General features: G+C 55.1%; 10 protein-coding genes across 10 annotated transcripts; 4 read left to right on the top strand and 6 right to left on the bottom strand.

Annotated features, from left to right (window-relative positions):
* Window positions 1-242: 242 nt before the first annotated feature.
* Window positions 243-1449, top strand: rpp1 (ribosomal protein P1; the record flags this gene model as incomplete). Its single annotated transcript, XM_024854904.1, has 4 exons — window positions 243-311; window positions 531-608; window positions 721-850; window positions 918-1449. The coding sequence occupies 4 exons, from the start codon at window positions 243-245 to the stop codon at window positions 962-964; spliced, it is 324 nt and encodes a 107-aa protein (XP_024702221.1). The 3' UTR covers window positions 965-1449.
* On the bottom strand, window positions 1324-3258 carry P170DRAFT_438620 (PQ-loop repeat-containing protein). Its single transcript, XM_024849643.1, has 4 exons — window positions 2261-3258; window positions 2089-2138; window positions 1948-2006; window positions 1324-1875 (listed from the first exon to the last, which is right to left on the bottom strand). Exons 1-4 carry the CDS (start codon window positions 3058-3060, stop codon window positions 1729-1731), a joined length of 1056 nt encoding a protein of 351 aa, XP_024702222.1. The 5' UTR covers window positions 3061-3258; the 3' UTR covers window positions 1324-1728.
* Window positions 3259-3418: 160 nt separating this feature from the next.
* Window positions 3419-5814, bottom strand: P170DRAFT_438621 (transcriptional repressor TCF25 family protein). The gene has a single exon (XM_024849644.1). The coding sequence runs from the start codon at window positions 5764-5766 to the stop codon at window positions 3526-3528; it is 2241 nt and encodes a 746-aa protein (XP_024702223.1). The 5' UTR covers window positions 5767-5814; the 3' UTR covers window positions 3419-3525.
* A 237-nt stretch (window positions 5815-6051) lies between these two features.
* On the top strand, window positions 6052-8476 carry ptcF (type 2C protein phosphatase ptcF). The gene is made up of 3 exons (XM_024854905.1): window positions 6052-6817; window positions 6878-7894; window positions 7953-8476. The coding sequence occupies exons 1-3, from the start codon at window positions 6129-6131 to the stop codon at window positions 8062-8064; spliced, it is 1818 nt and encodes a 605-aa protein (XP_024702224.1). The 5' UTR covers window positions 6052-6128; the 3' UTR covers window positions 8065-8476.
* A 780-nt stretch (window positions 8477-9256) lies between these two features.
* On the top strand, window positions 9257-10420 carry P170DRAFT_428183 (uncharacterized protein; the record flags this gene model as incomplete). The annotated part of the gene is made up of 1 exon (XM_024847831.1): window positions 9257-10420. One exon carries the CDS (start codon window positions 9257-9259, stop codon window positions 10418-10420), a length of 1164 nt encoding a protein of 387 aa, XP_024702225.1.
* Window positions 10421-10646: 226 nt separating this feature from the next.
* P170DRAFT_362045 (putative mitochondrial export translocase Oxa2) lies at window positions 10647-11648 on the bottom strand (the record flags this gene model as incomplete). Its single annotated transcript, XM_024844501.1, has 1 exon — window positions 10647-11648. The coding sequence occupies one exon, from the start codon at window positions 11646-11648 to the stop codon at window positions 10647-10649; it is 1002 nt and encodes a 333-aa protein (XP_024702226.1).
* Window positions 11649-12014: 366 nt separating this feature from the next.
* On the top strand, window positions 12015-14063 carry P170DRAFT_466304 (alpha-1,2-mannosyltransferase ALG11). The gene is made up of 3 exons (XM_024852407.1): window positions 12015-12436; window positions 12531-12666; window positions 12728-14063. Exons 1-3 carry the CDS (start codon window positions 12090-12092, stop codon window positions 13907-13909), a joined length of 1665 nt encoding a protein of 554 aa, XP_024702227.1. The 5' UTR covers window positions 12015-12089; the 3' UTR covers window positions 13910-14063.
* Window positions 14064-14921: 858 nt separating this feature from the next.
* On the bottom strand, window positions 14922-17333 carry crzA (putative C2H2 transcription factor Crz1; the record flags this gene model as incomplete). Its single annotated transcript, XM_024853501.1, has 2 exons — window positions 14922-15925; window positions 16022-17333. 2 exons carry the CDS (start codon window positions 17331-17333, stop codon window positions 14922-14924), a joined length of 2316 nt encoding a protein of 771 aa, XP_024702228.1.
* Window positions 17334-17438: 105 nt separating this feature from the next.
* Window positions 17439-17919, bottom strand: P170DRAFT_227495 (uncharacterized protein). Its single transcript, XM_024842885.1, has one exon. The coding sequence runs from the start codon at window positions 17865-17867 to the stop codon at window positions 17544-17546; it is 324 nt and encodes a 107-aa protein (XP_024702229.1). The 5' UTR covers window positions 17868-17919; the 3' UTR covers window positions 17439-17543.
* A 1299-nt stretch (window positions 17920-19218) lies between these two features.
* On the bottom strand, window positions 19219-20331 carry P170DRAFT_448649 (arabinogalactan endo-1,4-beta-galactosidase; the record flags this gene model as incomplete). Its single annotated transcript, XM_024850981.1, has 2 exons — window positions 19219-19947; window positions 20008-20331. The coding sequence occupies 2 exons, from the start codon at window positions 20329-20331 to the stop codon at window positions 19219-19221; spliced, it is 1053 nt and encodes a 350-aa protein (XP_024702230.1).
* Between the last annotated feature and the right edge of the window lie 116 nt (window positions 20332-20447).

Consider the following 20447-nt stretch of genomic DNA (forward strand, 5'->3'; position numbering starts at 1 on the left):
CAGCGGTAGCGCCCGATGCGGACTAGCGCGCGGTCACGGGGGCCTGTCCGCGCTAGACCGGATCGGGGCAGCCCTAAGCGAGGTCACGCGGCGCCACACACAACATTCCTTCCGCTCTGGGCGAAGCGGCCAATTGACTCTCCACGACAAAAAAAAGACCTCCCCGTCTTCCCTTCTCTTCTCTTAATCTGCATCCCTCTCGACACTCCAGTCCTCAGTCAACCCTCCCCCCGTCGACCATCATGTCTACTGCTGAGCTCGCTTGCTCCTACGCGGCCCTCATCCTCGCCGATGACGGTGTCGAGGTGACCGTACGTATAACCCTGGATCTTTTCTCCCCGGATATCAGGCTTGGTGGGCATCGGTTGCGATACTGAGGAGGACGGTGGAACGCTGTGAACAATGATCGCGACGCTGAAAGGAATGCGACGGAGGAATTTTTGAAGAAGAGCATGGAAGCAAATTCTGGGCAACACGCGATGAAGATCGGAGCAAGTCAAGCTAATCGATCTCTTTTTTGATTTACACAGGCCGACAAGATCCAGACCCTCCTCGGTGCCGCCAAGGTCCAGGAGGTTGAGCCCATCTGGACTTCCATCTTCGCCAAGGTAAATTATTCCCGGAATGATTTTTCGACGCACGCAGTGATCGACACGTCGGGCGACATCGAATGAGTTTGAAATGCGATCGGCTGCTTACGCTTCTGGATTTATTCTACAGGCTCTTGAGGGCAAGGACATCAAGGAGCTCCTGACCAACATCGGCTCCGCTGGCCCCGCCGCCGCTGCCCCCGCTGCCGGTGGTGCTGCCGCCGCTCCCGCCGAGGCTGCTGAGGAGAAGAAGGAGGAGGGTAAGAAACCGATTGACCCGGGCGTATGCCGCCGGAGAGGTGACCAGGCTAACGCATTGACTTGCAGAGAAGGAGGAGTCCGACGAGGACATGGGCTTCGGTCTTTTCGACTAAGCGTCCTAATACGTTCGGCTTTTCTGTTTTTCCTTTATTCCTCGTTTCTTATCTATCGAAATTTCCCCTTCGCTTTCCTTGTACCCGATACTACGCGACTGCATGATGAACCAAAAGGGAAAACTAAAAAGAAGAATACACGGACAAGGACATCCGGTGGGACTGGGCGCTGGGCTTGCATGATGGGTTTCGTCGTGACAGAGGTACTGGACCAGATGACGATAAGATTCTGGCCCGCAGGAAAACCAGGAATTAGTTGCATGCGTATAGATGGCCGAGGGCGAGATCCATGTGGCCGCCTTCGACTCTCTGTATGATATGTTTCGAGTTTTAGCTAGTTTCGAGCTTTAAAGGTGCCCAGCTCTCATGCCATGTCTGTCATGCGACCATGAACAAAAAGGTTTCCGTCTGCATTTTCTGTATCACTATAGAACCTTCCGATTCACCTGCTCCCTTTGCCAAACGCCTTGTCCTGGTGCAGAAGTAAAAAAAAGAAAGAAAATCTCTATATATCAACAGCCACATGTAAAGCGAAACCAACAGTGCCACGCCTGCTCCCAACCGTCCAACTTTTATTTCTTGAGGACTTGCAAATGCAAGGTAGCTCCAAAATGCCAGGCTCCGAAATCCAATCAACTTTTTTGATAATCAAGCGCCAAAAGACACGAACAATCGATAAGCTGCGCGCAACGCACTTCCAAACGCGCTAACCGGTTAGCGTGTGGGATTTTACATCAAACACAAAAAGACAGCCAGCCCTATATCTATACCACTGCGGCGGTTGAGTCGACAGTAGCGTAGAGGCGAAATTGCACGAAAATCGTGATGTCCTCGACCATGGTTCCCAGGGATCCAATCAGCCAGGGAACATTGGTGATGACATAGTTCCTCTCCGTAGAGTGGCACAGAATCTATACATCACAATCTATTGTTAGTCTGAAGTCATTCCGGTCGGGTTTCATCGCAAGTTATGGGAGGCATACCCCAGCACCGTAGGTCAGGTTTCCAATGAGCGACAGAATAAAAAACAAAAGAGACAAGCCTATTAAGATGGTTGGGTTAGCGAACTCGTGTTCGGTTTGCTTCGGCCTTGCGTCCGCAGCCCGCATAGTCACATCACATACCCTCGCATGATTTATCACAGTAGTTCTTGTAGATTTGTGGGAGGCGCGCGCTATTTATTTTTTCATTCCAGGTCAGCATGTCATTCCTTATTTTACTTCCTTAAATGTCCATCTATCCGCCATGGGACGCGTTGCGCTTGCAACCCCCTCAAAAAAAGGGCTGGTGACTCACCCGAGGTAGCAGATCGCGCTGAAGTATCCCACCAGCTGCGCACCGGCGGCGATTTCGACACCGCCGTGGTTTTCCTCAGGAGCGGGTTTCCAGACCCCCGACTGCCATGCGACCGTCCAGCCGGCCATTCCTATCAAGCAGATAGCCAGAACACTGCTGATGTTCTTGACCCAGGCGTTGCGACCCGTGTCGTTTTCCTCGACGATCTTGGCCAGCGTTCCGTCGGCATCCCGATTGCCACTGTTGGCTTGTTGCTGCGCTGTCCATGAGCGACGACGACCCGTCGCATTGTCCGGCAGATTGTCGCTGAAGCGCCGGCCCAGCAAGGGGGTGGTCGGGTCGGGGGTCTCGACGGAAGATCGGCGTCGGTTGACGGCGTAGGGGCTGGCGTTCCGCGCCTTGTAGTACAGGCATTGCGTGATGAGCACTCCGTCGGCGATGCAGAAGTACACGGCGATGGCGATGATGACAGGGACCAGGCCGGCCCAGACGCCTCCGATCAGGTTGGCCACGTCCCCGACGAACCAGACGAACAGGAACAGGAAGGAGATGGCTTCGGCATTGCCGTTGCGGTAGTTTTCTATGAGTTGGGGCACCTGGCAAGAGAAGGAGCGCGGTGTGTCAGTATGACTGGATCCGGTCTTGTCTCGGTCGGACAAAACAGGCTTCTCACATACCAGCAGAAAGATCCAGCAGGTGAGAGAGACCGAGCCCAGCAGGCCCGATGCTGCTTCGCGCGGCGTCAACGGCACCGTCTCTGCGGCCGATGATCCGCTGACTTGAGTCCAAAGAACGGACATTGCTGTCTTTTTTTCTTCTTCGACGGGTGTAATCAATGACGCAACTCTTATCAATTCTGCATTGAAGATTCGGTGGCGACAGCGCAGGCCGAGTATCGCTAATCCACGACAACAGGAGATGAGACGCAAATTCTTGAAAGGGTCGAAGGGTCGAAGGGGCGGAGGGGGCGATGGTTTTTTTTTCAGGATGGTCTGATAAGAGGAATGAAAGCGAATCATGAAAGCGGATTGTTTAGTTCGTCGCGATGACGGGTGGATCCGTGACTGCTTGACTAAGCGGCGATCGATGACTCCTTTTCTTGCTGCGAATGTCTAATTGTCTATGCTCATTGCTCAATGAGAAGATTCTACACCATCTCAGATCTCGTGGTATTCATAAGAACCCCCTTTATTTTGGACAGGAGGGCGAATCACAGTATTTTGTACATCATCGCTGAGCAGGGTATTCAGAGCTACTCCGTAGAATCATTCCTCGTCCTCCTCGTCATACTGCAGCTGCTGGAGCTCCTCCTGCAGCATGTCCAGCACCAGCTCACCCAAGGCCACGCGGATGCACTCGAACATCCGCTGGCGCATATCGGGCTCGAGAGCATCCAGGGCATCCACATACTCGTTCAAGGGGGAGTAGTCCACCACGTCTCCCCAGTTCCCACGGTCCACTCCATGCTGGCGCAGGAAGCTTTCTAGAATGATCATGCCGTCACCCAAGATCCAGTGCTCCAAGTCCGGCAGCGCATCGACCGCCGGATGTTGGGCGACTGGGTGATGTTCGGGAATTTCGTCCGGAACAAACGGGGCACCGTCGGGCGCATCGCCCTCGGCTTCACCTTCGGCCTCACCTCCTCGTTGGAAGGGAAAGTTCAGCGCACCGTTGTTGAGTTGATCGAGAAGATCGCGAAGCCATTGGGGCCGGCCAACCTCCGGCACCTGAGACAAGTAAGATGGGGTGGGATCGGACTGTTGGCGGAAAGCCTCCGAGTCATAAGGGGGCAGGGGATCAGATGCCGATATCCGCCCGGAGACAAAGCGCCCCGGAAGATGAGTCGTAACCCGAGGAATGTCGGACACCACAACGTGGCGAGCAATGTCGAGCGTGATCTCGGGGGGCTCCACCGGCTCTTCTTCGTCGCCCAGGGTGTCTGCGACCTCTACGATGAGCGAAACGGCCTCCGGGGTGTTCCAAAGATCCTTGGCTCGCGCAATGTAGAGTTCCGTGAACAATTCATGGGCCTCCGTGGGGGGCATCTTGCCCCAGATTCGTTTGGGCATGGGCTGAATATCCAGCTCCTGAGCCAGCTTGCAGAACACCCAGGGGTAGCGAGACATGGCCCGGCGCAGCTGCTCCCGGCATTCCTTGGGCTTGTTGAGTCGGAGATAGGCCAGCGCCAGGGAGCATTGGATATTTGGCAGCGATGACCAATCCTTGCTCAATCGCGTTTGCGTGCAGAGCTCAACGAAGTGAGAATACTCTCGGCCACGAAGAGCCAACCCATCGATCAAAAGCCGGATGCAATAAGGATCGCTGGCGTTCAGGCTCAGCAGCAGCTTCGCCCACTCGTACGCAGTCCGCCAGGTCCCCTTCATCCCCAAGTTAGCGATGTAGCGCCAACCAACCAGCCATAGCTCACGGTTTTCCCCATGTAAGAAGTCCAACTTTGCCTGGCCTTCCTTGAGGCGGGTGTTGAAGGTTGAGTGGGCGGAGCGTCCGATGTTGAAAAGAGCTCGCTCAAGAAGGTCGGCAGATACTGCATGATCACCCTGGTGCTTCGCAATCTCCGACACCTGCAGAAGGGTTGAGATATGATATGGGTTGTATTGCAACAGGAAGATCATTCTTTGAGGGTCCATCGACTCCACACAAATATCAAACTGCCTCTGTATATCTTCATACGCAGCATTGTGAACGATGCGATACACTGTAGCCCCCGTATCCAATTTCTCGGCTAGCTCCATTCCAAGCCCTCCACTCGGTGCGCGGGGCCACTCGTCTTTGCCCTGCATCAAAACATTTCGTCGTAGTGTGACGCCGGCCAAGCTCTGTCCTCGACTGGCAGGGCTGTATCTTCCCGTGAGCGCCTGTCCAAGATCGAGTTCCCGGTTCCGGTCCCTCCTGCGGCCGGAATCCTGGGGCTGATCAAAATTCTCCAACACCACGTTCCCGAACAGTTTGCGCATTTCATTGTTTGCATTGAGAGCTCTGGGCTCAATGGCCAGCAGATCCTCCGGTGTCTTTGCGAATGAGGCGTCGCGTGCGGCCTGTGTTGATGCGGCGGTAGTCTTTGCGGACGTCGAATGATTGGGGTCAACTGCCAATTCCTTCAATGCGCGATCAATGTCATCCAGTCCTGTGCCCTTTGGCTTGGTACCGGTCTGTCCATCTGGTGCAGATTTTGGTGATGCCTTCTTCTTGTTCTTCTTTTTCTTTTTCTTCAAATCGGCAGGTTTCGTAGGGGCAGGCTCGCGTTCCGCCGGCTGAGTCACTGGTTCGGGGATCTCCTCATCGGAGACTTTTTCTTCATCGTTGACGTTACTATCGTCATCGTCTTCTTCATCCTCGGCCGCGTTGAGGAGATCAAAAGCGTTTAACTTTGGCTTTGACGGCCGTGCTACCGGCTCATCTTCGCTGGAGTCATGGTCTTCTTGCTCTGCCTGCTGCAACTCTTGGTCGCGCAGTTTTTGCAGCTTGCGAATAGCGCGAGAGGACATTCGGGATAGAGAGGGGGAGGGAACGAGGGAACGAAGGCTGGATGAGGCGGGAGTGACAGCCAAAGGATGAGTAAAACTTCCAAAGACTTTCGATCCGCGGGGAATGACGACACTGCCCGTTCGGGCTTAGTGCGGGACACCTGTATTTACCGTCAGTACTGTATATAACACAGACGTACCGTACCGTAAGGCTTGGCGGCGCGGCATGGCGTCACCTGACGCCGATGCCTGGGAGCCTGGACTCCGCTGACTTCTCCGCATGGATGCGGCGAGAAGGACGGCCTTCTTCCATCCCTCCTGCTCTCCGGCGTCGCTGGATATCCTCCTCTCTATCTCCACCTCTCGCGTCTTCTGCCGCCTAAATGCGACGTGCGGCCCTTCAGGCTTTCCGTACTGCCCGACGTGTACCAGTACGGAAGGTCGCTGCTAGGAAACCGTGCGCCGTCTCGTTCTCCAGCAGCCGGCCTTTCGGCCTCCGTCCTTCCTCCGCCGGTAAACATCCACCCGTGATTCCTGCATCCTTGCAGTCCTCCATGCATATTCGAAACTTCTCTATTGCCGTGATTTCTACCGTGGTGGCCTCCGGGGCTTGGTACGCTTATCAAGGCAACACCTCGCAGCCGACACCGGTGGCAGGCTTGAACGCCACCTCGTCCTCGCAGCTACGTTCGATAGCGACGTCAACTGCACATGCTGAGGACGTCGCAGAGTCAACCCGCCGGGCCCTTCTCGTCGATAATGATCAATTCTATACCGCAACCCTCTCGGGAGAACAACCTCTATTCAAACAGACCGACGACTCCGACCGCCGCGTGCTCGAGATGCTGACGCCGGAACAAGCCACCCAGAAGTTGAGGAAGAATGAGGAGTCGTACTTGGTGAATCGTGGCAAAGGCGTCGTCCGCTACGATGTGGTCCAAGTTCCCAGCAACTCTCCTATTGAAGACGACCACGCCGAGAAGATCGTTGAGGTGCCTTCAACGGTCGCGGCGGCCAAGGAAGGTGACGCCAACAGTGACTGGATGTTCTGGGCTGTGTTTGACGGCCACTCGTAAGTTGCTCATCTGCTGCATGGGAAAATCGGTGTTTTGTCTAATTCATTCTCGCCCAGGGGCTGGACAACTTCGGCAAAGCTGCGCAATGTTCTCATCTCTTACGTGGCCCGTGAATTGAATTCTACCTACAAAGCTGCTGCGACCGACCCTTCTCTGCTATCCCCCACGTCCAATGCCGTGGATGCTGCCATCAAGCAGGGTTTCGTTAAACTCGACAACGACATCGTGCACAGCAGCGTCGACAAGGTGCTCAAATCCAACTCGCGACGAGTTGCGGCGGAGATGCTTGCTCCTGCTTTGTCCGGCTCTTGTGCTTTACTTGCTTTCTATGACTCGCAGTCCAAGGACCTGAAAGTGGCCGTTGCCGGCGATTCCAGAGCGGTTTTGGGCCGTCGTGCTTCAAACGGAAAGTGGTCGGCAACTGCTCTCTCCGAGGACCAGACCGGCGGCACTCCGTCCGAGATGAAGCGTCTGCGGGAGGAACACCCCGGCGAACCAAATGTCGTACGGAACGGAAGAATTCTCGGCCAGTTGGAACCCAGCCGTTCCTTCGGTGATGCGTTCTACAAGTGGAGCAAAGAGACCCAGGAAAAGATCAAGCGACAGTTCTTCGGACGGACACCGCACCCTCTTCTGAAGACACCCCCCTATGTAACTGCCGAGCCTGTCATCACGACCACTAAGGTTGAACCCGGCAAGGGCGATTTCGTGGTCCTTGCTACGGACGGTCTCTGGGAGATGCTGAGCAACGAAGAAGTCGTCGGACTTGTGGGAGAATGGGTTGAGCAGCAGAGATCCGGAGCCGCGAATGGTACCAACAAGAGCTGGCTGCCGAGCTGGTTAGGGTTTGAGAACAAGCAGCTCCCCGTGGAAGCATCGAAGGAGGCAGGATCTGATGGCCAGCGCCGCCCTATTCGTCAGCAACAGTACGATATTGCGGGCGCCGCCAGCCGGTTCACCGTCGAGGATAACAACGCCGCCACTCACCTTGTCCGCAATGCCATGGGCGGTAAGGACAAGGACATGGTTTGCGCTCTCTTGACTCTTCCCAGCCCGTACTCCCGCAGATATCGGTACGTCCCCCGGTTGTAAACACATGGGAAATGATCGGTAACTAACTGTTATCATTAGGGACGACGTAACCGTAGAGGTTATCTTCTTTGGCGACGGCCCTGACAACCGCAGCATCGCGGTCAACGAAGAAGCCAGCGCGTCGGAGGAAAACGTCAAGGCCAAGCTTTGATAGACACCTTATAACATTACCTTTGTCGGCGTTAAGACTGTTTGTTTTCTAAAAGAGGCCCTACAAAGCCCTCCTTTTCTTATAGTTACTGTTATTACCTGTTGCATTCCCCTATGGTCAAGGATATCTACTTGGTGAGAGCTGGCGTTTCACTGCTGAAGCCCTGGGATGGCACTCTGTTGCATAAAGCAAGCATACTTGTTCCTAAAATGATTATTATTTGTTCATGTCATTCACCTGCCGTCTTTGTTATTTGACAGCATCCTCTGCACAGCATGGAAGAACAGGAGGGCAATTCACTGGCTGGCAGAGCTCATTCACCTGTCACGTGAACCACGTGAGCATCACTGCCCTGAGAGATCCAATATCACATCCTGTACTGTGATACTACTGAGGACCAAGAAGAGACACCGAGTTTTTCAGATTTAGTATACAGTACTCTCACATCTTAATCTATACACACGAAAGGAAAATATAGTACACACATATATACAAACCCCAGAATGAGTCCACAAGTCCATCAGTCACAGCCATAGAAGGATATACAAACAGAAGAGGCTGACGAAAGCGAAAGATGCAGGGGGAGACAGATGGGTGCGCTGCCGCACCAGAGAACGCAACACCAGACCGCAACGTTGCGTTGGCCCAGCCAGCTTGATCACATCGTTTCTCCTCCTGATCGCATCGTTCCCAACACCAACACAGGAAGAGAAAAGAAGGTGAGAGCACCCCCAGCCTTTCTTTCCCTCCCTTTCTCCCTCATTAACACCTCCATTCTCTCCTCCTTCGCTCTACCCACCACAGCCTCCCCAATCCCCATGCTGCCTCGCTCGCTTTACTCTCACCCATCTGGCCAGACTTTCTTCACTTCCATACTCTAGCATATCCTTTCTTTCTTGTCTTTGTGATCCCGGCTTGCTCCCTGGATCTGCTATCGTAAACAGACCAAGTTTTTTTGCTCTCCCGTCTCTCTCACCGAGGTCAAGTCTTCAATCGCCGAATTCCTCACATACGCATCACCACCGTGCTTGTCAGTCAGCTCTTGGAGTAGGTCTTCTTTCGATTAAAATTCTGCCCCAGTCTCCCCCGGAGAGACAAGAATGAGTGGCATCCACTGACCGCAATGACAGATATTTGCTTGGCTGCGTCGTCATCAGCTGCTTTTGAAGATTGATACGAGCCACAGGCAGTCATGCCGGCCACTCCTAGCCGTTCCACGGGAAATCACGAGGGCGAAGGCGACAGCAGCGAGGATGCTTCACCTCGGCCAATTACCCCGGACGAACAGGGTACCGTGCGGAGAATCCATGCCCCCAGACCGCGACGCAACCTATATGGGATCAATGCGCACAATGGCAGGATTCTCGTCAATGGTGTAGACATTGTGGCCCGCGCAACTGCTTTGCGCGAGGAAGGTCGGACGGAGGAGCAAGTCGCGAACTTAAGCCGTTTCATAGATTGGCTGATCATCGGCGGTGCAAGACCAGACCGTTCGAGTACGATGCCAACGCCGACACCAAGGCAGGAAGAGCGTCCGCCCAGCCCGCCCGACGAACGAATTGTCAGGTCTATGTACAACCGCCAGTTGTACGGCTATCCTCCCGAAGTCTTCCAGCGAGACCCATTCATACAAACGCGCCAATGGCAACAGCACGTGAGGAGAGACAGGAGCCCGCCCTTGACGCCTCGCGAGCGCGAGGAGCGCAGGGCAGAGCGAGTCGCAATCCCCCCAGCCCACATGGACAACGAACCGAGCCGCGACACTTGGCCTATCGGATGGGAACTCCACCATGACTACTACCTGTGGGCTTGCCGTGGAACTGTCGTTGACATCACCGAGCAGCTTCAGGTGGTCTTTGACTTCAACCCTCCCATCCAGGAGTCCTTTGTTGCCGACAGACTGAGCGGTGTCAACGCCTTCAGACAACTCACTTATCTGCAAACCTATTTCCCGGGCGAGACCCAGTCTATGCAGCGAGCTTTGGCGAGGGGTGTTATCTATGAGGCTAACATTGACCATGCGGAGATCCGCGGAGGATTCCAGGAATTGGAGGTAGAGCAAGAGGACCCCGCCAATTACGAGTACCCCGAGCCTGCATGCCCCAGCTTCGGACCAGAAGGGTGGAATTGCAGGGACGATGCATATCTGGCCTTGTATCTGGGCGAATCCCCAAGCACATTTATCCACGATTATGGATGGCTTTTCCCAGACCCTATCTGCCCCGAGTTCATTCGTCTGCGCATGGCTCAAATCCCTTATCTAGATCTGAGCTCTAGCGACCTGCAGCGACAAGTCCGGCGGCGTGAACGTTTCTTCAGCTGGGCCCCACATCGATTTGCCGATATCAGAATGTGACATGCCTCCCAGATGACTTTGCGACCAGGGAACCATGGTGTTTGGCGGGAGACAGACAAGTGGTTATGCCACATAGCCGGTAATGAAGTTCGGTTCTTGTGTCCTTTTTCATTTCTTCTCTCTTTCGATTTCAACTTCTTCACGCTTAACTGAATGAGTATCTTTCCTTTGTCTTTTATCGCCCCGAGGCTGCAATGAAGAAGGGTAAAAACAAGAAGAAAAAGGTTTATTTCGTCTGTGAAGGTCTCTTTTCACCCGGTAATGTGTATGCGATATGCATTTGTCTCCAAGGCTTCAAGGGCTGGTTGAATATCATGTACTTTTCCAGAAGATAGGTCTGCAACGTGGCAGTGTTCGTGCTGGTGATCCAATAGACCATAAGTGCTGCAGGCATTCCATGATAATAGGCCGATAGACCGACGTTTAGCGCGAGAACCTGGATGAACGCTCTGAGCCCTTTCACCGTCAACTTCTTCGCCAATTCTATCCGCGGCAGGTCCGACAGTTCCGAAAGGGCCGGGGCCTTCCAGCCCGTGCGGACGTTGAGAAGGATAGAGAGGGTCAACATGGCCGGAAGAATGCCCGTCGGGTCACCGGCCATCAAGTCCGGGAACCACAAAGCGCCCTCTGTAGCTAGGGACGGCTCGACGGCCCGTTGCAGGGCAGCGCCTGCCTCGGCAGAGGACGAGGGTTCCATGAAGGAGAGCAGATAAGGGACCAGCCCGCTCGTGCTACCGGACATGGCTCGGATGCTTTCCATGATGGAGATCCAGATGGGGGCCTGCAGAAAATTGAGGGGCTTCCAGAACCGAGCGACATTCCAGCGTTTGTGCAGGGCTCGCTGCTTGCCCTTCATGGCCTTCAATACTTCCATCTTCGCGGCTCCAGGGAGGGCGAGTTGACCGGCCAGCTTGCGGGTTCTGACATCATCCTGGTAGTACTTTCGCCAAGAGTGGACCAGAGGGATCATATCACGCTCTCTCCGGGCCTGGATCTTGGTATAGATTTGCAACGGCATGGCGACAGTCGTGCGCACCACCAATGCCGTCAACGGGAGGGAAACGACCCAGGGAAGACCAGTGATTGCATGAAGAGAATAGATAAACCCAGATGAGATGCTAAGAGCCTCGGCAACGAAAGGCCTTGGCCTGGTAGGGTGAAAGTGACGGACTTGATGCTGAAAAGCAGACCTTCGCGTCGAGCGGAGTGAGCTATGGAACGATCTCATGATTGGGGCTTTAGTGGACTTTCACGGCTCAGTTCAGTTGGGAAGACAATTATATAAAAAGAATATCAAAGAAGGAAAAGATTAAGCTATGCGAAAAATAAGAATGAGCGACTCGTACTCCGACAATGCGATCTACAAGCAAAACTGGCAGCAAATGGAATCGGCGGAAGACAGAAAACAACGGCGCCCACGTGATGTTATCACGTGTAGCATTATATAAGCTCCGATACATACGGTATCAGACCCGTCAGAGATATTACCATACCATGTCCCGTATATACGGTATATACGGTATGTATGGTATGCGATCGCTGTTATCGATAGCGAAACTCAACCTCCAAAGGAACGGAAAATCGCCAGCTGGAAGATTCTCCGCCGCTTCTTTTGCTGCCTTCACCATCCGTCGCCTGGCCGTTCGGATGTCACCACCTGTGCTTCGCCATGATGTTGTTTCTACTGAAAACCGTGATCACTGTCCTCGCCCTCCTTGCCACCTGCGTCCTGGTCCCGCAGCTCCCCTTGGGTCTTCTCCGCTTCGTACTCCGCGGCGTGGGATGGGTCATCCAGAAGCGAACTAAGTCTCGGAGGGAATTGGTCCTCTCGCGGGTCCGTATCGAGGACGAGGAATTCCAGGCCAGGAGATCGAAGTCATCGCCGGGCGGCTCGGGGGATGATGAGGATTGGGAAAAGGTCGATTCCTCCAGCTCCAGTTCCGGGACAGCTGGCCATAAACAATCCGGCCGCGATGAGGACTGGGGTGGCATCATCGGTTTCTTCCACCCCTTTTGGTATGCCGGAGCTCCCCTCTTCCTCCATGTTGTGTTGAACACCTGATCATCCCAAGATGTGGGAGCAGAATCAATGCTGACCATCTTGCAACAGCAACGCAGGCGGGGGCGGAGAGCGTGTTCTTTGGGAGGCTGTGAGAGCGACTCAGAACCGATGGCCCAAGGCCACTTGTGCTATATACACCGGAGATCATGAAGTCAACAAGGCTCAAATGCTGGAGAAGGTGCAGGTAAGAGGGACTTTTCGCCGCTGCGACTAAATTTGGCACCTTTAACCCGCCTTTGCTTTAGGGCCGGTTCAATATCCAACTTCACGCCCCGACGGTGGTGTTGATGTATCTCACCACCCGCAAATATGTCCTGAGCAGCATGTATCCCCACATGACCCTTCTGGGCCAGTCCCTCGGGTCGCTGGTTGTTGCCTACGATGCGTTCAATCTCCTAGTCCCCGATATCTTTGTCGACACCATGGGCTACGCCTTCACCCTGGCCTTTTCCAAGCTCTTGTTCCCATCCGTCCCCACCGGGGCTTACGTCCACTATCCGACGATATCGACCGACATGCTTCAATCACTGGATGACACCACCGGAATTCAAGGCGTCAACGCGGGTGCAGGGAAGGGCTTGAGAGGCCAGGTCAAGCGGAAATACTGGCTCGCATTCGCTCGTCTCTACGGCTGGGTCGGCGGCCACGTAGATGTCGTCATGTGCAATTCCTCGTGGACGTCGGCGCATATCCGCACCATTTGGGGCCCCTCGCGACGCACCAACGTCTACCAAGACCCCACCGTTGTCTTTCCACCCACCGCCGTGTCGGAGCTCGAGTCGACCATCACCGTGGACGCCGAGACCGAGCAACAGCGCAGCCCGGTCATCCTCTACATCGCGCAGTTCCGGCCCGAGAAGAACCACCCGCTCGTCCTGCGCTCGTTTGCCCGCTTCCTCGAGGAGCGCGGCAAGAATCCCGCGTCGGCCTCGCAGTCCGAGCCCAAGCTGGTGCTCATCGGCTCCGTCCGGCACTCCAGCCCCGACGAAACCCACATCTACAACCTCCGACTCCTGGCGCATGAGCTCCGCATCCGGGACCAGACCGAATTCCTCTGCGACGCCAGCTGGCCGGCCATTCTGTCCCACCTCGGCACGGCCTCGATCGGCGTCAACGCCATGTGGAGCGAGCACTTCGGCATCTGCGTCGTCGAGTACCAAGCCGCCGGGCTGATTAGCGTGGTGCATGACTCCGGCGGCCCCCGCGAGGACATCGTCGTCGACCTGGGCGACGGCGCCACGGGCTTCCGCGCCTCGACGGAGGACGAGTTCGCCGCCGCGTTCGAAGCCGCCCTGGCCCTGCCCGAGGAGGAGAAGATCGCGATGCGCCTGCGGGCGCGCAGATCCGCCCTGCGCTTCACCGAGGAAGAGTTCGGAGCCAAGTGGATCGGTGAGATCGGAAAACTGGTCCGGATGCGAGCACGGTGAGGGCGGATTCCATTCGGCGGAGTCCGCGACGTTTTGAAGTCGGAGAGAATCCGTAGACCTTTGTACCACATTGTCAACCTTATTTGTAGGTTTAGATTCAGCCGTTATTGCCATTTTGCGTGAAATAAGCGTTTCGAATGAGCGCCCCCTGTTTCGTATACCCCGTTACCCCGTTAGGTGAACCCCTTGCATTATCTTAGCTAGACTGGAGTGGTTTTAGACTTTAGACTCCGCCGCGCTTACAGCAATTGTGTAAATAGGTATACCTTGTAGGGATTTAGTGAACTTGTTAACCAGAGTCGAAGAGAAAGAGGTCGTAGGCCGATATTTTAGTTATCTGGCATCCTGGGACTGCCTTGTCCTGCTGCACAGGCGGTATCATATTCTGAGCTGCAACTCTGTTGGACTATTTTAATATGCAAAAAGAGACGAGGAACAAAGCAAGCAGCGAGAAAGAAAACAAAACCAAGATGAAGTTAAATAAAAATAAAGAAAAAGGGCAAGTTACCCATCTTGGAGCCCCTGCACAAAAAGAAGTAGACAGAGCCCCTCGGGTATGAATCCTCATAAACACATAACAACGGTCCGCAGCCCTTGCGGACCAAGGGGGAATCAAAACAAGTGGTAAATAGACGAATAAGCAAGAGGGTTCGAAATGATGTTGAATGAAGAAGAGGGGGAAAGAAAAGGGAACAAAAAATCGAACGATGTATAAAGAATGTCAAACCGCCGTGATTTGGGTGATTCCCGTGCTCCAACCTATATCTCAACGCCGGAATCCCTCTCTATAGAATGTGTAAAACCCACGACAAACTCGCAACCAACTCAGGGTATGGGCTCCTAAAAACCTTGGTGATGTAGATGGAAAATAGAAGAAGAAGATGAAGATGAAGAAGACGAAGAAGAAGACAAAACGGGGTCAAGAAAAGACTGAAAAAGGGAGAAAGAAAGGGTAAACGAGAACAAAAAAGACAAATGGAATCGAATAGAAAGGAGCACAAACAAGTCAATGTCATTCTCTCCATTCCGTGTTAGGATAATTTTCGCCAGAGTTGACCCCAATCATCTGGTTGTTGACACCGTACATGTTCTCCTGGGGGCTGTACCCTCCACTCATGCCGGAGACACTACTCATGGCGGATTCGTCGTCTTCGAATCCGAATTCACCGCCGGAGCTGGCGTCAAAACTGCTGCGACCTCCAATATCACTTGGATCGTCCGCCGAAGCCGGGATCTGATCCCATTGAAGGGTTTGCAGTGCGGGATACTGGGCCAACAACGCCGCGGGAAGAACGAAACTGCTGGCATGTTGACCATCCATCCCCGACACCATGAGGGGCGGCGGAATTGGCTGCAGATGGCCTGCATGTGACGGCTGCTGCTGGTCTATCATCGAACGCTCGTGTGACTCTTCATCCAGCAGCGGCTTGATACAAATGCGACCGGCTTCCGATCGGAAATGACGGCCCAACGCGTCAGCCCGGGCGAATCGGCGACCACATCCCCACTGTCCGCCGCGGGAAAGCTCTCCACGGCAGACAAACTTCTTCTCGCCGGAATGCAATCCTTCATGTCGCTTGCGATCGTGTTGCCGGGCAAAGGCTTTCCCGCAAACGGTGCAGACGAACGGCCGTTCGTCCGTGTGGGTGCGCAAGTGAGACCGTAGATTGTAGGCTCTTGTGAAGCGCTTGGGGCAGAGGTGACACTGGAACGTGGCGGGATGTTTCTGGACGCGCTTCGAGTCATTGGGGCTCGCCCCGGGCCGCTGCGGATCTGCAAGGCCTAGGATGTAGTTGCGGCTGTCAATAGATGATGTCGACAGCCGTCGAGATCGCGAGGGAGACGGATCTCGCGAACTGGGATTGCTTTGCGGTTGGCGGCCCATGGAGTCAAACGGCGACAAAGATCGGGGGGACGAAGGAGCCAAAGGCTCCAAGCTACTCGTCGTAGTCGCGGGACTCCGAGAGCGGGACGCGGGGTGAGCGTACGGGTCGGACTTACTGCGCATGCGAGAGCCTATCGCGTTGGGTTAGCATGGTTGCACCGACGAGCTCCTTCTTCGGCGCAAGGGGAACAGGAACAACGACAGAGAGGGAAGAGGTGGGCGCTTACGCATGGAAGGAGGCGGGCTCAACGAATCCAAGTCCGTCGCCGGCTTGGATTGAGGGAAAATAGGGTTCCTCGATGGTGGAGCCAATTCCACATTGATGGATGGCGGGGCCATCTGGGATGCCTGTCCGATGTCCTGGCCCAGGGGCAATCCCTGCGACATAACTGCGCCCTCCGCGCCGGTGTTGTATACGTCGTTCACCGAAGGGCTGGAATACTGCGGATTCTCTGCCGGAGGAGATATATAAGGGATATTCGGGATCATCTCTGGCCCCTGTTGGGGCATCAGCTGCGGGGAAATATAAGGGCTGTGGGCCGGGCTGAAGGCATGCTGCGGATGCTGATGCTGCTGGTGCTCGGACAGCGTGAAGGACTCGATGGCGAGTGCATTCTCGTAGAGCCCGGGGTCATTCTGCGGGGTCAACAGCGGAGAGGGATTGCTGTCAATGGCGTCGAACGATTCATGCTGGGACATATACGGCGAGTGAGCGGCAGAGGAAACCTCCGACACTTCGGACGGGGCGCGTCGGTGGCCCTGGAAGGCCGCATTGCCCATGACGGCTTGCCAATCGGCATGCGATCCGCCGGTCAGGTAATTCGCCGACGCAGGGTCCAACGACGTGTGGCGAGAGTGTTGCGGAGTGTAGAAGGTGCCCGCCGTCGAGCTCAGGGGAGATATGGGGCTCGGGGAGGAGTGGTGCGCATGCTGCTCCTGCGGGGACATCTGCGGAGACGCCGAGGGATGGGGCGACGAGATCTGGCCCACGAGGTCGGCGGGGTTCACGCCCTGGCTGACCGGTCGCGGCTGCCCGTGCATCTGGGGGTCGAGCATGAGGGAGGAGTCGTACTCGGGAGCGGTCGTGCTGTTCGGGCTATGGTTCTGGTAGACGGAGAAGTCGAACCCCGCGGAATCGGAGTTCAAGAGGTTGGAGAAGTTCTCCTCGGTCGACGGCTGGGGTTGCGGGTGCTGTTGCAGCGGAATGCCCGAGGACTGATCAAACTGGTTGACCAAGCCCGGCTCGAAGGACTGCGGCAGCTGCAGGCTGTGGGAAAAGGACTGGTCCGGCGGGGCTAAGGACGGCGCGCCAGGCGGGGAAAGGTAGCCGCCGGTGCTGTAGGAGTAGGAGTCGGCGCTTGGGGAGCTGGAGCTGGGATGGTTGTGGAAGGAGGGCACGGCGACAGAGGGGTCCAAGGTCAGGCCAACGGAGGGATGATTGTACGGCTGCTGTTGGGGATGATGAAGATGAGCGGACGGGCTGACGCTGCGGTTTTTAACTCCCGCCGGAGATTGGCTCGAGTCCTCGTGAGAAGCCATCGCGAGTGACGGGATCCCAGAATAGATACCCCGCGAGGCAGGGCAAAGGACGTTGGAGACGAGAGATCAATGGGTCGGTCGCGCCAACAAGCAGCGGTCGGTGGGGAGCGACAGAAGAGGGCGGTGGAAAGGGAAGAGAGACGCTGGAGGTGGGAGGGGCAGTGATTGGGAAGGCCACAAATAGATGGTTGGCAGGGCGCAGGTGCAGGGTCAAGGAAGGAATGACTTAATTAGAATAATTAGTGCCAGCCCTAAACTGGGGGGAAGAAGGACAAGACAACCATCTGCAAGCTGACAGGGAGAGAGGAGAGAGAAGGAGGGAGGAAAGAAAGAAAGCAGGAGGGCGAGAGGAAGGGGAAGTCCCAAGTGCACCTTGCGATTCAGCCTCGTGGCGCACGTATCAGCGATCGGGTCCGGGGGAGGTATTACATTATTCTCTCCCCTCCAGGAAGCGGTGTGTGAGTAGCTCGGGGAAAACGGGGAAGATGTTCGGTCGGGATGGGAGAATTTAATGTGATTGTTTAATGTTTTCATTCATTGATGATGAAGATGAAGCAGGAGGTGATGGAAGAGCGATGGAATTTATAATTGAGGAGAGATGGAGAGAGAAGAAGAAGAAGAGAAGGAAGAGCAGAAGAGGAGAAAGTAGAAAGTAGAAAGTACCGTACGGGTGTATGTTTGGTATCGCTGCCCGGCGGTATTCAGGCACCCCGCGGATTCCCTCATTCTTTCCTTCTTTTCTGACATTCTGATTTCTGGCATAAACTCTCTGACAATTTGTCAATGTGACATTCTGACATTTGGTCTCCATCCCATACGATGACACCCCGTCCGTGGTTTGCTTCTCGGTCGTCGCGCACTTGAATACGAACCAAGGCTCTCCTTCCACCATCGCCCAGGGCTGAGCTGACATTGACCGGTCTGATTCAAAAGCTTAAGGCAATCGAGAGAAGAAAGCAATGCGGCATTCCCGAAGCGATTGACTTCGAAGCAGTGAAGTCTGTACCAGAGTCTACACGGATAGTCCTGACGGAGTACATTCATGCGGCTCTGATTACTACGGCGTATGATGGATTAAGGATTAAGGATCTCACCCCCCGTCTCAGATCCTCTGTAACGTGGAGGGAGCTTGGAATTGGCCTGTCTTCCCTTCAATCGACTCGTCGCTCATCTCGTTAATTCTGTTTGCCTGTTTTTTTTTCGCCAGAGAGGAGTTAGGCAGGGGTCGGTCATGTTGATGACCGTTCAGCTGTCCACCCCATATCTTGCCGCGCATGGCCATCCCGAAGTCATTTCCATCCATTGGAACAGAATTTAATAATAGCATCGAGTCCTCGACCGTGGTTGCCTGGATGCACCGTGCCCTAGCTCGGTAAACGCTATCTAGACTTTCAGGGTCAACGCTGTCCGTGGGAGATCGAGGCTGAATATCACTGCGATTCCGGGAATAGGCTGTCAGCCTGACCCCTTTTTTCTCTTTTTTTCCCCTCCCAGACTTTTAAACGATTAATATAATCTCCGGTAGGTTCGTGCCCTGATCGGCCGCTGTCTTGACCGAATTCTGGCAGCCCAAAGTGGACTCGCCCGTAGCTTCGCTGCACAGCCACCCAGCTGAAAAGTGTTTCTCAATGGCCAATCCACGGGTCGTCGCGCCCTAGTTTCTCGGTGGCCTGCAGCCTAATCTTTTATTTTTATCATGACGCTGGGTCGTCTCGTGGTTCGGGTCCAACTGTCCAAGAATAGCAATAGTAGGTAGGGGTCGGGGAATGACTTCATTTATACAACGGAACTAATCGAGAATACTACTACAGATGGCCGCAGCCCACACAGACCCCAGTCCCTCCCGGCACTTTGCGCAAGACATGAGTGCACGTGCCACGCCGATCTAGATGTCGCCAAACACCGTCACGCTCTCACGCACCTGGTCGTTGTCGTAGTCCACCAGCAGGTTATCGTGGCAGCTGGATCCCAATCCCGCGTTGTCCACCCACCCCGGCTCCCAATAGTACAAACCAGCTCCCCCGCTGATACCCGCCACGGTATCGGCCACCTTCTGCACGAACGTCTTCTGGCCGTCCACGGAGAAGGGAATCGAGGTCAGGTCGGACGGGAAGGCCTCCTCCGGGTTGGGGCAGGACTCGGGCCAGTTGGTCTCGACCACCACCACGGACTTGGAGTAGGTCGACTGCAGGTTGCTCAGACTGGTCTTCAGGGACGACAGGGTGGCATCCTCGTTGTAGAAGGGATAGTACGACACGCCGATGAGGTCAAAGTCCGACGAGGTGAGCGTGCCGGCGTCCAGCACCGTGTCGTAGAAGTACTTCTGGGAGCCCCAGTCCCAGCCGTTGTCGAGGTGGAGCATGATCTTGGGCGTCGTCGCCTGGTTCGAGTCCTTGACGCCCCAGGCGCCCGAGTGCAGCAGCTGTGCGATGTTGTCGTAGCTGCTGGTTCCGCCCAGCGGCCACAGCAGTCCGTTGCGGATCTCGTTGCCGATCGACACGATCTCGAGATCGATGTCGTTGTCCGCAAACGTGTTGCATACCTCCAGCGTGTAGTTGTACACTTGCCATGAGAGCGTGTCCATGTCCGTGGTGGACCATCCGGAGGGTGCGTCCTACCGCCGGTCAGTCGCGACGATCGCGCACAAAAAGGAAGGAGACAGCAAACAACGTACCTGGTTCTGAGGATCGGCCCATGTGTCGCTGTAGTGCAAGTCCAGGTAAATCGACATCCCAGCCGCCTTGACTCGCTTGGCAAGCTCGATGTTGTAGTCCAAGTCGTAGTTGCCATCGCTGGGGTTCACCCACAGACGCTGTCGAATCGAGTTGACTCCATTATCGGCAAGGATCTTCTCCAAGGCCTGCGTCTCGCCGTTGAGATTCTTGTAGGCAACTCCTTCCTTCTCCTCCACCAGCAGGGACGAAATATCCGCGCCCTTATAGGTGAGGGCGGCGGAGGTGAGAAGAGGAAGAGACGACAGAAGGAGAGAGAACAGCATTCTGAAGAGGAATCCGGTCCAAGCCTGAGGAACTGGTCGGTAGAAAGAGGAAGCAGAGGAAGCACCCAGACTATAAGAAGGAAAAAGGAGGGAGAGAGAGAGTCCCGGGAGCCCTT

Source organism: Aspergillus steynii, assembly GCF_002849105.1.
Source record: "Aspergillus steynii IBT 23096 chromosome Unknown P170scaffold_6, whole genome shotgun sequence".
Classification (NCBI taxonomy): Eukaryota; Fungi; Ascomycota; class Eurotiomycetes; order Eurotiales; family Aspergillaceae; genus Aspergillus; species Aspergillus steynii.

Excerpts from the sequence above, each read along its gene's own strand:
- ptcF (XM_024854905.1), top strand. The coding sequence starts at position 6,129 with ATGCGACGTGCGGCCCTTCAGGCTTTCCGTACTGCCCGACGTGTACCA. Across the intron at positions 6,818-6,877 it reads GCTGTGTTTGACGGCCACTC|GGGCTGGACAACTTCGGCAA; the intron begins GTAAGTTGCTCA and ends ATTCTCGCCCAG. Across the intron at positions 7,895-7,952 it reads CCGTACTCCCGCAGATATCG|GGACGACGTAACCGTAGAGG; the intron begins GTACGTCCCCCG and ends TGTTATCATTAG.
- P170DRAFT_466304 (XM_024852407.1), top strand. The coding sequence starts at position 12,090 with ATGATGTTGTTTCTACTGAAAACCGTGATCACTGTCCTCGCCCTCCTT. Across the intron at positions 12,437-12,530 it reads GGTTTCTTCCACCCCTTTTG|CAACGCAGGCGGGGGCGGAG; the intron begins GTATGCCGGAGC and ends ATCTTGCAACAG. Across the intron at positions 12,667-12,727 it reads AAATGCTGGAGAAGGTGCAG|GGCCGGTTCAATATCCAACT; the intron begins GTAAGAGGGACT and ends CCTTTGCTTTAG.
- P170DRAFT_227495 (XM_024842885.1), bottom strand. The coding sequence starts at position 17,867 with ATGAAAACATTAAACAATCACATTAAATTCTCCCATCCCGACCGAACA.
- P170DRAFT_438620 (XM_024849643.1), bottom strand. The coding sequence starts at position 3,060 with ATGTCCGTTCTTTGGACTCAAGTCAGCGGATCATCGGCCGCAGAGACG. Across the intron at positions 2,007-2,088 it reads CTGTGATAAATCATGCGAGG|GCTTGTCTCTTTTGTTTTTT; the intron begins GTATGTGATGTG and ends CCATCTTAATAG. Across the intron at positions 1,876-1,947 it reads ACCTGACCTACGGTGCTGGG|ATTCTGTGCCACTCTACGGA; the intron begins GTATGCCTCCCA and ends TGTGATGTATAG.
- P170DRAFT_438621 (XM_024849644.1), bottom strand. The coding sequence starts at position 5,766 with ATGTCCTCTCGCGCTATTCGCAAGCTGCAAAAACTGCGCGACCAAGAG.